The sequence below is a fragment of the Diuraphis noxia genome, unplaced genomic scaffold (assembly GCF_037042655.1).
Source record: "Diuraphis noxia isolate RWA-SAM2 unplaced genomic scaffold, SU_Dnox_SAM2 contig0004, whole genome shotgun sequence".
In the NCBI taxonomy this organism is placed as follows: domain Eukaryota; kingdom Metazoa; phylum Arthropoda; class Insecta; order Hemiptera; family Aphididae; genus Diuraphis; species Diuraphis noxia.
Window position 1 is genome coordinate 17,911,796 of NW_028301714.1, and position 16,099 is coordinate 17,927,894.

The window sequence follows — 16,099 nt, forward strand, 5'->3', positions numbered from 1 at the left end:
TTTTGGGGGGGGGGGGGGGGATGGGAGTTCCGTGACTTATAGAACGATTTAAATTGGTTTCTCCGTATACAGATTAATTTCATATTACATTTGTAAATTTAAAAATCTATTTATATATATTTTTAAATGGTCTTAAGATTCATATTATTTAGTACTTATCATAATATATTCATACAACAATTTCTTTACGATTATATTCGCTGCGTGAATTGGTAAAGGTATTTTCTTATATATAATACAATGAAAACAACAACTTTCAGAAAATGTCACTCGATCTTTCTGTTATATTTCGTAATAAACTGTTTTTTCACTATCAGGACATGAAAAAATATTTGTTTTTTCGACGACTTCTGTGGCACATAAATTGTTCTAATATTCCATAATATACGTACATCTGTAAAACATTTTATATTTGCTTTTATGAATAACAAAAATTAATATTTATACATAATTTTTATGAGCATATAATAATAAGTATTATAATTTCATAATATTATGGATATAAATAACAATGACGTTTAAATACATTCTTTTTCTATAAACATTAAAATTGGAAGTCTTTAGTCGTGTTAAACTGCAGTTTAAACATAGTGATGAAATTACGGGCGGGTAGTAAACTACTTTTAACCTCCCCGGACATATCACTGCGGGTTTGGACAAATGATACCTTAAAAAAATCTATAAAAACAACTATTCAGGTTATGGATGGACAATCGTAAAATTTTATTACATTTTCATCTTTTCATATCTTTTATAATTTATTAATATATGGTGGTATAATAATAATTATTATTATAATGCAACCATACACCATGTTGATACTTTCCATTCACAAATGTGCATATTTTATTTATAATATATTATTTGCTGTAGCAATAATAGTTGTTGCGACTGACCCGACGAATCAAAACCATTAAACGTACCAGATAATACGGGAATGGAAATCCAAAATAAGCGCCACGCCAGTCCGGGTCGACGAGTTCAAGTTATAGGTACTTACTTCACGCCTGCCATAAGGTAGATACCTATATTTTATCTTCGCAATTCGCATTCGCATACTGTATTTAAAGCTTTTGGCTTAAACTATAAGCATCTTTGTTGTTTTGATTAAATTGAGTGTGCTACATATAACCACAACACGGTTGCTGCAATTTTATCATTTTTATTGATTATCACTATATCGTTTAATTTAATACAAATCTTCCAACTATCAGTATACGCATCGATTTACAACATGTCAGATGGCGGTTTACAGATATTATACAATATGATACAGCAGAATACCATAAAAAAGCCTGTAGGAATTTGTCAAGAGTCAAGAGATGGTTAATATATTTTTCTTTTTCAATTTTTTGTTTCTCTATCCGATTAGTGATAAATTATTGTTTCTAACGTGTTTTTTTTCCATATCGATAGAGCATATTATAAAAGTTCTATATACGAATTACTGTTACAGAACTACCTATACATATAGACAATATGATAGGTTTAATAATAATGAACGCGAAATAGCCAGAAATTTCCAGTTAAAAACACATCCTTCGATCCGCCTCCAGTCGAGTTTAGTTACGATCAGTCGTGTTAAACCCGGTACCTAATAGGTAGGTGCCTTTATTTAACTATATATAATATTACTGTCAAAAATATTTTATAATATGATATATTTATGTTGTTATTATATTAATTTACAGTGGCGTGTCTAGGAATTTAAAACGGTGGGTCAGAGACATTTTGTAGAGGCCATCCTTTTTTAGAGGTCACGCAACTTTTTTAAAAGCAAGTTATATTTATTTAAACAAAAATGTCCTCATACCTCTTTAACTCGAATCATGACTTAGTGCTTTAAATAAAAAATATGTTATACCTACTCATACATGTTTTTTTGTGAAAAACAATATAAATAAATGATACAAAAGGTATCAATTTTAAAATGTAAATAATTCTACGTCTTCTATAATTCTAACAACCTTAAAATGGTAATTATTTAAAGACCTTCATAATAAATTATGAAATTTTTAAAACCATTAATAATATATTAAAGCATTAACTACTGGTAACACTTTTTTTTTAAAGAAATAACAGTTGAACAAATAAATCAGTACCTTTATTTCTTCTATAGAATACGTTTTTTACAAATTTTAATTCAGAGCATCTAAAAAGTTTTTCTTCTTTTCTTCATTTTGGCAAATGTTTCAATAACATTGTTGTAATCCATATCTTCAGCAACATTTCTTTCTATGCTTAAAACCGCCAAGTTAGACAACCTATCCTCAGCAATTGTAGAACGGAGGTATGTTTTTATAAGCTTCAACCTACTAAATGACCTTTCTGCAGTTGCACTACTTATAGGCAGAGTATAATATATTTTATACAATGTTGATAAATTTGGATATGAAGAAATCATATCATTTTCTATCATGAATTTTAACATATTGTTGTCAAATACTTTTTTATTTTTTATTTCTGCAATTAATTGGTTATAAATAGAACAAAACAACTTGTACTCCAAAATAAGATTTTCTTGTTCAACATCTACTTGATAAAATGTAGAAAGTTCTATAAGGGGTTCAACTAAAATTTCATTACTGGGTCTACCTTCAAAAGATTTTTTTGGATCAAGGATTTCAAATTTTCTTACAATACTAGAAAAATCTTTAAAGCGATATTTTAAAACATTGTCAGATTGAATGGGTTTCATAATTAAAATTTAAAAAAACTGCGAAAAAACACAGACAAAACAACAGAATTAACAACAATATACAACGATTTTATAAAATCAACGCTTATAATATGCTCAATGTAAATACGAAAATTTTATTAGCACCCATAGTTATTATTATTATTTATTATCACACAATATTGAATATTGTTAGTATCTGCTCACTGCTGAAAATCTATAAACGTAGACACTCTCGAGGAGTGTTGATGCACGACATGTAATGTAAATATAGGAATTCCCAATACATTGTGTTCGGTTATTTATTATTAGAGACGTTATCATTTCATAACAAAGCGTCTTATACGAAATACGAATTACCGATTACGGTGTGCCACTGTACCACAGTCCACAATATTACTTAAAATAATATTATAATTTATATTTATACTATTATTATGCACTACATAATATTATTTACGAGTCGTAAAGCATAATATTATGATATTAATCCAGGAGGAATTAGATTACCTACTAGGTTTGGGATTTTTAATTTTGAGAGGCCAGACGATTACTAATTCAAATGAGCGGAGGGTCAATTGACCTCCCAAACCTCCTACTAAACACGCCACTGTTAATTTATTTTACTTTTAGTTATATGTGACGAATTAGTGAGTTGATTTAATTTTAACAAAAAATATTTTATTCATTATGTTATTGATATTAAATCATTATGATATATTGATATTACAAAATTATAGTATTAATTATTTTTATTACTTATTAGATATTGTAATTGACTTTCAACTTTGTTTCGTGTATAAGTGTGTAAAATGAATACGTCGTGAATAGTTTTGTAGTATAGATTGGCTATATTTTAAAATGAATCTAAATTCTAAATGTTTTGAAAATTACATCGTTTTATGCCAAATATAATAAAATATGTAAAAGTTTCAAATCCCAATGGGCCAGGCCTCTCTAGTCTCTATGGACGAGGACTCATTTTTAAGCTATAATAATATTATGTCGAATAGGGACAAATGGACGTAGCCGTTTGGACGCGGGGACAATTGGACGTCAAAAAAAAAAAAAAATAATAATTATAAATTAAATTTAAAATTTATACAATTAAAAAAAAAAAACTAAAAATTAAAAACCAATAGTTCTTGTTTATATTTTATAGGTGTTTACCTATTTATAAATTATAAAACCATTGATATTATATTTGTTTGTAATATAACTAATGGTATCGTATCATAGCGAACATTATCGAACATTATCGAACATTATCGATTATTATTGATTATCACGTGCCTATTACCTATAGATTAAATTTTATCGTTTTGGCAATAGGTACACCTATAATAAAAATAGGTATAATATATAACTTTAAACTTATTGGTTATTACTTATTACAACCATTTATATCACATTTTGTAATACACGAAAATACACACTTATTATCTTGTTAGTTGTATACAAATTGCGTGGTAGTGTACATATGTACATGTAAAATGTCGTTTATTATTAATTCGAATCGCGATGGGTGAAGTTTTTTTGAATGACGGTTTTATGTATTTATTTGACGCTTTTAGTTCTGATGGTTTAAATGTTTAAATTTAAAACGGTTTTGGCGATGTAGATATAAACGAGAGTGTAAGGCTCGTGTTCATACTGGTATAACAGACTTAGTTATTCTTAAGCACATAAACAATCACACTCACGACTCTGACGCTGCTAAAGTGGAAGCAAATATAGCAGTGTGTAATATTAAAAAACGTACTAGAGAAACCATAGAACCAACATCTACAGTGATAAATGAGTGTATTTCTGAATTATCACAAGCATCTAAGGTACTTAGATAATATTAGATTTTACACAATTACACAATTTTTATTACATTTATAATTATTTATAATTTATTATATTTATGAAAAATTAATATTAATAATAATATGATCTTCAACTAGTCTGTCTGTGTACTCAGTTGGAAAAATACATTTAACGTTCACATCTGTGCCACTAATCACTATGATGTGGACTTTCCATAAGCTTTAACAAAAAATTAATACTTAGCACGTCAGCGATTGTCCAATTATTAGGCTATAATGTGTAGATGGATACTTACATCATCGATCATGTCTTTCAGTGTTGAATAACATTTCTGCTCTGGAACCGTATCATCACCTCCCATGATATTGCCTTTATTGGCTTGTGATTTGCTTTTGGGTTTCCAGAATGAACATAATTTGCTTTTACAACAACGATGCGGACATTTTACAATCTATAATAATAAATTGATAACTAGAATTCAGAGATCTTCTTAAACCATATTATATTAGACTCTAAAATTTAGATGGGTACTTACTTTACCGTTTCTGTACCAAATCGGAGGATTAAATATAGGGTTTGCTACCGGATATTGATCCTTTACGATAATATGGTCTTCAACTAGTTGTTTACTGTCTGTGTACTCAGTTGGTGAATCACTTTCAGTGTTCACATCTCTGCCACTATGATGTGGACTTTCCATAAGCTTTAACAAAAAATTAATACTTAGCACGTCAGCGATTGTCCAAATATTAGCCTATAATGTGTAGATGGGTACTTACTTGACCGTTTCTGTACCAAATCGAAGGATTAAATATCGGGTTTGCTACCGGATATTGATCCTTTACGATAATATGGTCTTCAACTAGTTGTTTTCTGTCTGTGTACTCAGTTGGTGAATCACTTTCAGAGTTCACATCTCTGCCACTATGATGTGGACTTTCCATAAGCTTTAACAAAAAATTAATACTTAGCACGTCAGCGATTGTCCAAATATTAGCCTATAATGTGTAGATGGGTACTTACTTGACCGTTTCTGTACCAAATCGGAGGATTAAATATAGGGTGTGCTACCGGATATTGATCCTTTACGATAATATGGTCTTCAACTAGTTGTTTACTGTCTGTGTACTCAGTTGGTGAATCACTTTCAGTGTTCACATCTCTGCCACTATGATGTGGACTTTCCATAAGCTTTAACAAAAAATTAATACTTAGCACGTCAGCGATTGTCCAAATATTAGCCTATAATGTGTAGATGGGTACTTACTTGACCGTTTCTGTACCAAATCGAAGGATTAAATATTGGGTTTGCTACCGGATATTGATCCTTTACGATAATATGGCCTTCAACTAGTTGTTTTCTGTCTGTGTACTCAGTTGGTGAATCACTTTCAGTTTTCACATCTCTGCCACTATGATGTGGACTTTCCATAAGCTTTAACAAAAAATTAATACTTAGCACGTCAGCGATTGTCCAAATATTAGCCTATAATGTGTAGATGGGTACTTACTTGACCGTTTCTGTACCAAATCGGAGGATTAAATATCGGGTTTGCTACCGGACATTGATCCTTTACGATAATATGGTCTTCAACTAGTTGTTTTCTGTCCATGTACTCAGTTGGTAAATCACTTTCAATGTTCAAATCTCTACCACTATGATGTGGACTTTTTATAAGCTTTAAGAATAAATTAATACTTAGCACGTCAGTGATTGACAAATTATTAGACTATAATATTTAGTTTAGATGGATACTTACTTCACTGACCATAAACAACATTGTTGAACAAAACAACTGCGGCTCTAGTACTGGTCCATTTGTATCATGTAGTAAAATTTGGTTCACAATGGCTTGTGATTCTTTCTCCGTTTGTGTGGATAAGTTGTCACTTTTGTTGTCCTTCGATGTACCTCCATAATGAGGATTTTTTGTAAGCTATAATCATAAATCAATATCTAGCAAGTCAGAGACTTTTCAATTATTACACTTTCATATATAAATGATATTTACTTGACTGAGAAGAGTGATAATACTGCAAAGCGTAGTATAAAATATTGGTGGCACGGATATTGGGCCGTCTGGGCCACACAAAGTCATATTTTTTTCAAAGTCTTGTGATTTTTTATCCAAGACCTCAAATGAAGTGAGACTAGCCGTATCCTCTGATGTTTTGTAACGATGCCGATTGTCTATAAACTATAATAATAAATTAATACCTAACATGTCATAGATTTTCCAATGATTAGACTTTATTCATGTACTTACTTCATAAAAATCACGTGATTTGCTCACCACGGACGAGTGCTCAGAATCAGCATCAGATACATTTTCTGCAGCATATAACATGATTGATATTATGTTATAAGTATATTATATGTACATTATACTATAATTACCTATGAAAGTGTTGTCGATTTTCAAGAGCTTTGTGATATGATCGTCACCATTATCATCAAAAGATCTTTTTCGCTTATCCCCCATATCAGAGGATAACAGCGCTTTTGGAATTCCAAACAAATCGTATTTTACTAATTATAGTAAAAAATACAATATAATGCCGCAAAATCAATTGAGGTATTTTAGTACAAGTACAAATGATTCTGTTATTGGAATTTAACTGAATGATATTTATTTTAATATTATACATAGGAACATAGTTGCTTGCCTGGTTGAGCGTTAAATGTTTTTTTTTCTTTTCAGCCATTGAAAATACAAACAGTTCTATTAGTTTATTACTTTTACTCAGATTCACGCTTAAATAGTATCGTTATAATTGAACTACACGCGAAAGTATCTGTAATTTACTGACACACTCAATTGCATTTTTATGCATTTGCATTATACGAGGAAAAACGTATTTACTTAACAACATTCTCTGTTTAACAAAATAATTGTTAAAAGCAAACCCAATTAAAACAATGTTTGTATAATTTAACGAATTTTTATATATGATAATAAAAATTTTATATTGTCCACGAAATATTTTTATGTGTTCTGCCATCTTTAGATAAAATATCCAGACCCTCGTTTTTTAGTAACTTTACTCGTAACTCGTAGTTAATAATACTATATTGAAACAATCATGAGTTACATTAAACTCTATGCATTTCAAGTTATTAATTCATCATATAAGCCCAATATATTATTTTAAATATCAAATAGTATTATTACAGTGGTGAGGCTTAAGTCTGACGAATTAATAAGTTTAAAAATCAAATACTTTATTAACGATCACGGTTCAAGTTGTTTTAATTATTTTATAAACTAACCGATGTCCGACGACTATTTATCTACTCAATGTATTATGATGATGTGATCCACGGTTACCAGCACGAGCTAATATATAGAGGACTGGACACGACATGGTAGAAGGCTGTGTGGGGTGTTTCCTTCAAATATATACAGTGGCCGAGTAATGGATGATTTTTCCACCTTTTAGCTTCACTAGCGCTCCCGAATCGATCAGAGGCCAATTATAATAAATAATAATATATAGTAACTCTATGACAATTACATTGTAAATAATAAAAAAAACAAAAATGTTTTACCAATATGGCGTTAGTGTGGCAAAAAGATGGAAAAATCACCTGTAACTTTGCCACTGTACTTACTTTTAGGGGACTTTATTTATCGTCATGTCCAGTCCTCTATATCTTAGTTTGTGGTTAACAGCTAACGGGTATACGAGTACTTCCATATCGAAATGTAACCATGGAACTATACTATGATATCAGCAAACTGACTATAGGTATTTACACACAAACACCTCCCTGTTCAATAAATAAAAAAACTAACTAAGTTTAGGATTAGAATAAAAAGTATATAAAATCATGTCCTTACCTTGCACGAATAAGACGGTTAAATGTGTTAGAATATTATAACGGTATTCATAGACGGTTTAAATCGCATTACGGATCTTAGGAAAACTATAAACACAATGTGGTTTTACATGACTCTAACCTTAATAAACATAAACACTTGTGTGGTGGTCAGGAATTTTCAATGAGGATATACCCTTACAAGGGTGTTATATATTTTTTCCCTCAGAAAAATAATTTATTCGAAAAGTGTTTGAATAATTTTAAAAATGAAGTGTTTAAAGTATTTAATAAAATATAATATTGTATTCAAATATTATAATTTTGGAGGCTATAAATAAGTAATTCATTCCTTTTTCTATACTTTTGAAGATTATACTATATCAAAAAGTAAAATAAAAAAATCAAAAAAAATCGAAGGTTTATCATCCCAAAAACAGCAGTCAATTTCCTCCCTCATTAATTCTATAGATTTAAAATAAATACATTTTATATTTTAAATATATAACATATTATATAAGTATTATGATCCGAATGTATTATCTAGTACGATATTTTTGTAGACCACAACTAGCTTAACTTCCTGACCTGTCAACGTATTTGTTAAAAATCATAAATTGAAATCTAAATATCCTAAATTAAGCTAATACCGGGTGATTCTTTTATCATTGAACACTCATTATTTCAAAAATTATTAATGTTTTTGAAAATATTATTTTACATAGTTTCTAGTTGTTAAAAAACCAAAGTTTTTATTACTTTTTTGAATGACAACATAGAGTTTTAATTTGATATTCCAAAACAGAATATTTTGCAAAGTATTTTGATTCATAAAAATCGAATTTAAGACGAGTAGTTTATGAGTTATATGTATTTAGAGTTTTAGACAAGCGGAGTAGTGGACAAACATTTTGCAGGGTAACCCCGTACCACTCCACTCTGCCAATCTAAACTTAAAATACTTATAACTCATAAACTACTTGTCCTAAATTTGATTTTTATGAATCAAAATACTTAGAAAAATATTCTGCTTTGGAATATGAAATTAAAACTCTATATTGTCATCCAAAAAGTAAATAACTTAAAAAATGATATGGATAAAAAATATTTTAAAATAAAAATTTTTAATAAAAACGTTGGTTTTTGAACAACTTGAAACTATGTAAAAAAGTATTTTCAAAAACATTAGTAATTTTTGAAATAATGAGTGTTCAATGATAAAAGAATCACCCGGTATATACAGAAGCTAAAAATGTGATTCACACGATGAAAAACATTTGATAAGAAATCATTATTTTACAAGTGAATATCTAATTTTCTAAACATTTAAATTTCTAACGCTCGTAGAAAATATTTGTGGAATTAGGTACTCATAGACGCAAATCGCAGGGGGGTTAAGGGAGCTTAGTCCCCAAATTTATTAGTGCCCCATTATTATTATTAAAAACTCAATGTATAAATAATATCCAGGGCTTAAGCCCCCTACCAAATTGAACTAATTTGCGCCTATGGTTCTACTTTTATTTTCATTTTACCAGGAACCAACCTCAAAATCAAAAATTGAAGAATTTTTATATACAAAAAAAAAAAAAAACCCAAAACACTGTAAAATCAATGCATTTATCAGAATATAAAATTATTTTGTTTAAAACATATCACTATAAACAAGAAGTAAATCTTAATAATTAACTATAAAAATTTAAAAAAATATTGAATGTTATCAGTTAATAAATATTCTTTTAAATTTGTGTCAGTTAAGCAGTTAACACATGTTAATGCATAGGAAATTTATATAATACATATTAATTCTTATTAATTCTAATTAGTTGGTGGTTTTTTTGTCGCATTAATTGTGAGGTCATGGAACACATTGCTGATATAATACTTAGTGATTTAAATCTAATATCCAAATCATCAGGCCACCGGGGTTTAGTTTGTAAACACAGAAGTCTAAGAAATTACATACTCTGAACCGTAAATCATAATGTTTTGTAAATTCCAATCCATCAAATTATTATTACACTGTTACGTTCTAGAACTAATGTATATGACTATATATATATATTTTTTTTTAATCATTATTAGCTGCTCTATATTTTATTATTATGATTATGGTTCTATTTTACACTTAACTAAATGTTCTTAATTCACAATTATTTAAAAATATAAACAATAAATCAATGAATATTTGTTGTAATTTTAAAACATGCAATGAAATACAATTATATATTATGAGAAAGATTTCGAACTAATGATCTTTAAATGCCAACAATATAAAATAAGCACTTATTTATTATTTGTTCGTGTTTATTTATTCACATTTGTAAATTATATACAATATATCCATATAGGAGAAAAACATATAAGTTACTCATAAATATGTGATAACTGATATCATCTATTCAATTTCTAATTTAGACATCACAAAACACATTTATATCGAATCATATTTGTTATAATATATTTTAATTTACAAACAAATATGCAAATAATAATCTGGAATGGATGCTGTATGAGCCCTAAATATAAGCGATATTATAGTTGTATAAATATTAAATAGAATATTCTATTTTTCCTATAACTATGGTTAATACCAATATTCCTGGTATTTTTTTTAATTAATTGATTTAACTTTAATTAACTTGGTGAGATTAAAGTTAATATTGAAAACTATTAATTATAATATTATACGTATATGATTAAATTATTTAACTATATTTTTTCATAACAGTTATAAATATTAAATAACGATTTTAAAATGGTTCAAGTCAGATTTTAAAGTTATTATACATTTTAAATATTATACAAATAGTTTTCTATAAAAATAATCTAGATTTAAATGCGTTTATATTGTTTTAATATTTTGAATACATGTTTATTTTTATAAGATACAAATAAAATGTAATAAAAGTCGATGTGAATTACCTAATCTATTAATTATTATTATGAAAAATATGATTTTGGATTATTTATTATGATTTTTTTGTACTATGATTTAAATATTTAATGTGAACGATATGATATGATATTATATTATATATATATTTTTTTTAAATATATCATATTGATTTTATACTACTATTTGATTTTCTTCACTGGCGGAGTTTACATGAACTCAATTTTACCTGATTTTTAGGGTTCCGTACTTCAAAAGAAAAAAACGGAACCCTTATAACATCACTTTGTTGTCCGTCCGTCCGTCCGTCTGTCAAGAGCGTTTTTCTCAGGAACGCGTGGAGGTATCAAACTGAAATTTGTATATGATACTCAGGTCTACTGTCCCTGGAAGCTGTAGAAAAATCAACCTTCTAAGCCAACGCAATCAAAAGATACAGCCATTTAGGCCGCAAATTTCCGCAAATTTTCGAAACTCGCACGGGAATCAAAACCTACAGGGTACTTCCCGTGAACTTAGAATCTTGAAATTTCGTACGAAGTCACGTCATATAGTACAGATATAGGAAAAATTACGAAAACCGTAAATTTTTAGTTTCATCATATAAAAAAAAAATATTTTTTTTTTTTCAAATAATTTTAAACTTCTAATCCTTTTCCTCACGAACGCGTATTTATGATCCTCCAGCTTTCCATATTTTGATGTTATAAATTTAATTTTGCAATAAAAATACCATAACTATGACTCGATTGTCGTGATGGGTGAACTTTTACTTATATACCTACAGGTTTGTACGGACTACGGAACCCTCGGTGCGCGAGCCAACTCGCACTTGACCGGTTTTTTTTTCAGTGGCGGAGTTTACATGAACCCAATTTTACCTGTTTTTTTTTCTGGCGGAGTTTACAGTAAAAAAAGGTACTTGTGGCGGAGTTTACATGCGCCCCTTTATTATAATACCTACATATAGCCTCTCACGAGCAGGTAGGTAGATACAAACACGGTGTAATGGTAATTATCGTTTATTAGATTATCTCGTGATATTAAAATTATTTTTATACTCGAAGTATTAACACGCCCGGTAAACGACTGATTTTCTTTATTAAATATTAGGATAGGATATAGGTATAATAATATTTGTAATTCCATGTACTGCTTAGTATAAATAAAACTGATTGAAAAATAATAATTTTTTGGTTAACTGGAGGACTTAATAATAAATAATTCTAGATTATCGGTTTCGTCACAGGACTTCTTGTAGAGTTTTTGGGTTATTTTCGTAGTACCTATAAGCTATGAAGCATTTTCTGTATTTGTACGCTTTAAAATCAAAATCTCGAAAGTAGGATAAAAAAGACAGTTCTAGCCACTGATCCTGCTAGCTGATCCCTATGCTCGCTTGCTGATCCCAGACTATATTTCCGGGCGTATATCGATTCCGCCGATTTTATATCAACTCCGCCGGCTACTGTTTATAATATCTACATATCGACTCCGCCGGCTACTGTTTATAATATTTACACATCGATTCCGCCGGACACTTTTCATCCCCCCTTCCCAATTGTATATGTATTTTTAAACGTATAGTCTAATTAGAAAGTTTCTAAGTTCGCTTATTTAAAATACGTGTCCAAATATTATCAAAAGTACCTAGTTACTTACAGTGGCGCCAAAGTCCAACATTTTACCTATGACATTAGACACCTCCACATAAAATTTTGACACCCACCTTTATCTTATAATTACCTTACCATAAAACAAGATCTATTCTAAGGATTTTTGTCTACAACACATTAAATTCCCTCTATCACAGGTCACATTCATAAGTTATAACTACTCTAAATGTAAAAATATCATTATTTGTATAAATTTACTAAAAACACATAAATATTACAATATAATTACTAAATGTTGCAAAAATGAATAAATTTTGACCAAAAATAAAATACTCATAAATTATACTTATAAGTATAGACAGTATAGTTATAACACAATGCTGCACATTATACTGAATACAGGTATGGAATAACTATGTCTATGTTCAGTGTAAGCTAGTTAAGTAATTGACTTCCAAAAAATAATTTTTAAAATAATAAATACAAATGATATAATAATTTAATATGTAATATTTACAATTTGAAAATCATTCCACTAACATACACATAATTCCCACAAAAAAATGGCATAAGTAGTTTTTAAAAATATAACTTGAACCATTTCAGTATTTCACCAAACTCTTTACCCATAATATCATTATAATATTAATAATATTATCAACAACATAAAAATGTATTTTTAACAGCACAAACATTTTCTCAATATCACAAACAATCCTCAACGGTGTCTTACAGTAATAAATCTTAAGTATAGTTTTTATGTTGTCTATTAGACAAAATGTATTGTCAACATTTAAAAAAACACACAAATAATTAAAATAAATCAGTTTCTTTATTATTATTTTTAATATTTTATATATTTTTAATTATATTTAGCTACTTTAATAAAGTATTTTTTATTATTAGATTTAAAGTATAAGTGCTTTTTTACTTGCAGGAGTTTTAGATGCAAATATATTGATAACATCTTCTTTGTTTATTTCTATGTCTTGTTCACAAGATAATATTTTCATCAAATCTTCTAAACGATTTTCAGAAGTAGTCGTGCGAAGTCGTGTCTTAATTAATTTAAGCTTGGAAAATGTTCGCTCTGTACTGGAACTAGAAACTGGAAGTGTGATACTAATCTTAATGGCAATGAAAAGATTTGGAAATACTGAATTCATTTTAGTAAGACATAACATTTTAAATAAATTACTGATGCATCCTGAATTTTGAAAAGTTTTATATGATGTATCTTGTGCTGCTTCTTCTTCATTTTCTGAATCTGAGTTTGTAAAATTATCCAAGTCTGAATCATATTGTATGGTATTTTCATTGTGAACTCTAGAAGGAATATCAATACTTTTCTTTAAATCAAAATAATTTCTGACAAATTGAATATATTCAGTTTTTAATTCTTCTATTGATAAGAATTGGTAAATACTACACAACATTTTAAATGCATCTATAGGGAGTTTTTTAGAGTGTTTATTTAGTTCTATAATGCGTTTTTCAGAAAAAAGTGACAAATCTCTTAAAATGCCAATTTGATTATTATTAAATCGTGTTTGTAATTCGGTTATAGTAATATCGAGAGCAGAATAAAATGTATTTATTTTCATTTCTTTTAAGGAGTCTAAGATTTGCTCATCATTCTGTTGTTCATCAAATTGTCGAGGAACTTTTCGTTTTCGAATTTCTTTCAATGGTTCAAATTCAGTTTGTTTAGTGGCTTTAAAATGTTCAGCATCAGCTATAATATTTTTAAATTCATTGTTGTTATTTCTTAAATATTTTAATTGGCGAGTGCCGGAAATTAATAAATCTGTTACTGTAAGTAAATCAATATCACGTTTTTGAAAAGCATTATTGAGTGGCTCCAATACATCAAATATTGATTTAAAAAAAAATGATGTGTATAGAAACTTTGAGGACTTGAAATAATTTAAAAAACCAGTTACTGCAGACACAACTTTAACATCTGACAAACCTTCAACATTGCGAATTTCTTCTAAAGTCTCTATTACAGCATCAAACTTTTTGTGTACTGTGTTCAAAGCTGTGGCATGGGACATCCACCTAGTAGTCGCTACCCTTTTCATAGAATGAATTTGTTCTCCTTTATAAAGTTCACTCTGTTTTTGCCGAAAAATGCTTACTCTCTTTTTGCTACACCATAAGAATGAGTAAAGTGATTCTAAATTCCCAAAAAGATTAAGTGTGTCAATACCTTTTGACGTTGCTGCTACAACAACCAAATTTAGCCTATGCGCGTGACACCAAATAAATGTAGCATGATTATTTTTTTCTTTGATATGAGCTTGTAGACCATTATATTCACCAGACATATTACTTGCCCCATCATACGATTGTCCAATTAAGTTTGTCTTCCATTCAAAACCTTCTCTAATCATTACCTCTTCAAATGTCTTGAATAACACTTCTCCTGTAGTTTTATCAGACTCTTTAATGGCGATTAAGCGCTCATAAACATTTCCTGAATTATCATTGGCATATCTTACAATAAATGAAATTTGCTCTTTTCTAGATGTGTCAAAAGTAGAATCAATTGATATACTAAATAATTTTGCAGCCAATATTTCTAATTGTATTTTATTAGAAATGTGTTCAGCTACACTGGATATAAGCTGATTTTGTTTATCTGATGATACAAACGAAAGTTCTTTTCTTCCTTTAAATTGTATAAGAGAAATGTGACTAGATAACACAGGAGAATGCGTTGCAATAAGTTCTACTAGATCTTTGAAATTTCCTTTTATATTTTCTGACCATGCTTCTCTATGACCACGAAATGCTAATTGGTGCTTTGCCAAATAACACACAATATCTATTAATTGACTTACAACTTGTCTATTTGTGGATACTTGCATTTTACGAGCATACTCCAAAGATGGCAAAACTGGCAATGTTGATTGATTGATTTTCAAAATAACTGATGAGTTGGTATGGCTTGTTGAAATTTCATGAGCAGTAATATTATTTTTTGCATTTTGCCAATTGCAGTAACCATTTTGAGTCCATGACTTTATTGATGCATTAGACTTACCATCATTATATAACATGCAACACAGACAAAATATTTTATTCAGTCGTGGAGAATATGACAACCAATCTCTAGATAATTTTGATCCATCAGGCATTCATTAAAATGACCTTTTCGATCAGTCTTATCTTTTGGAAAAATTCCATCAGGCAAGTCATCAGCTAATGGTTGACAAGGTCCTAGTTGAACTATAAAGCGCTTTTCTTCAGGTGACAAGTTCTTTTTAATATAA

The 16,099-nt window shown here is 28.8% G+C and overlaps 2 protein-coding genes across 7 annotated transcripts; both read right to left on the reverse strand.

Annotated features, from left to right (window-relative positions):
* Positions 1 to 4,109: 4,109 nt before the first annotated feature.
* On the reverse strand, positions 4,110 to 7,090 carry LOC149055794 (uncharacterized). 6 transcript variants are annotated; one of them, XM_089227497.1, is made up of 11 exons: positions 6,888 to 7,032; positions 6,757 to 6,821; positions 6,502 to 6,687; positions 6,250 to 6,426; positions 6,001 to 6,168; positions 5,757 to 5,924; positions 5,513 to 5,680; positions 5,317 to 5,436; positions 5,025 to 5,192; positions 4,785 to 4,940; positions 4,121 to 4,708 (listed from the first exon to the last, which is right to left on the reverse strand). In XM_089227497.1, exons 1-11 carry the CDS (start codon positions 6,970 to 6,972, stop codon positions 4,679 to 4,681), a joined length of 1,491 nt encoding a protein of 496 aa, XP_089083623.1. In that variant the 5' UTR covers positions 6,973 to 7,032; the 3' UTR covers positions 4,121 to 4,678. The 6 variants fall into 6 exon arrangements, with proteins under 6 accessions (XP_089083624.1, XP_089083623.1, XP_089083622.1 ...); XM_089227496.1 differs by having other exon boundaries at positions 4,123 to 4,708; positions 5,269 to 5,436; positions 5,561 to 5,680; positions 6,888 to 7,026; XM_089227495.1 differs by having other exon boundaries at positions 4,124 to 4,708; positions 5,269 to 5,436; positions 6,049 to 6,168; positions 6,888 to 7,023.
* A 6,639-nt stretch (positions 7,091 to 13,729) lies between these two features.
* LOC149055795 (zinc finger MYM-type protein 1-like) lies at positions 13,730 to 15,886 on the reverse strand. Its single transcript, XM_089226949.1, has 2 exons — positions 14,794 to 15,886; positions 13,730 to 14,556 (listed from the first exon to the last, which is right to left on the reverse strand). Exons 1-2 carry the CDS (start codon positions 15,884 to 15,886, stop codon positions 13,730 to 13,732), a joined length of 1,920 nt encoding a protein of 639 aa, XP_089083075.1.
* Positions 15,887 to 16,099: the final 213 nt, after the last annotated feature.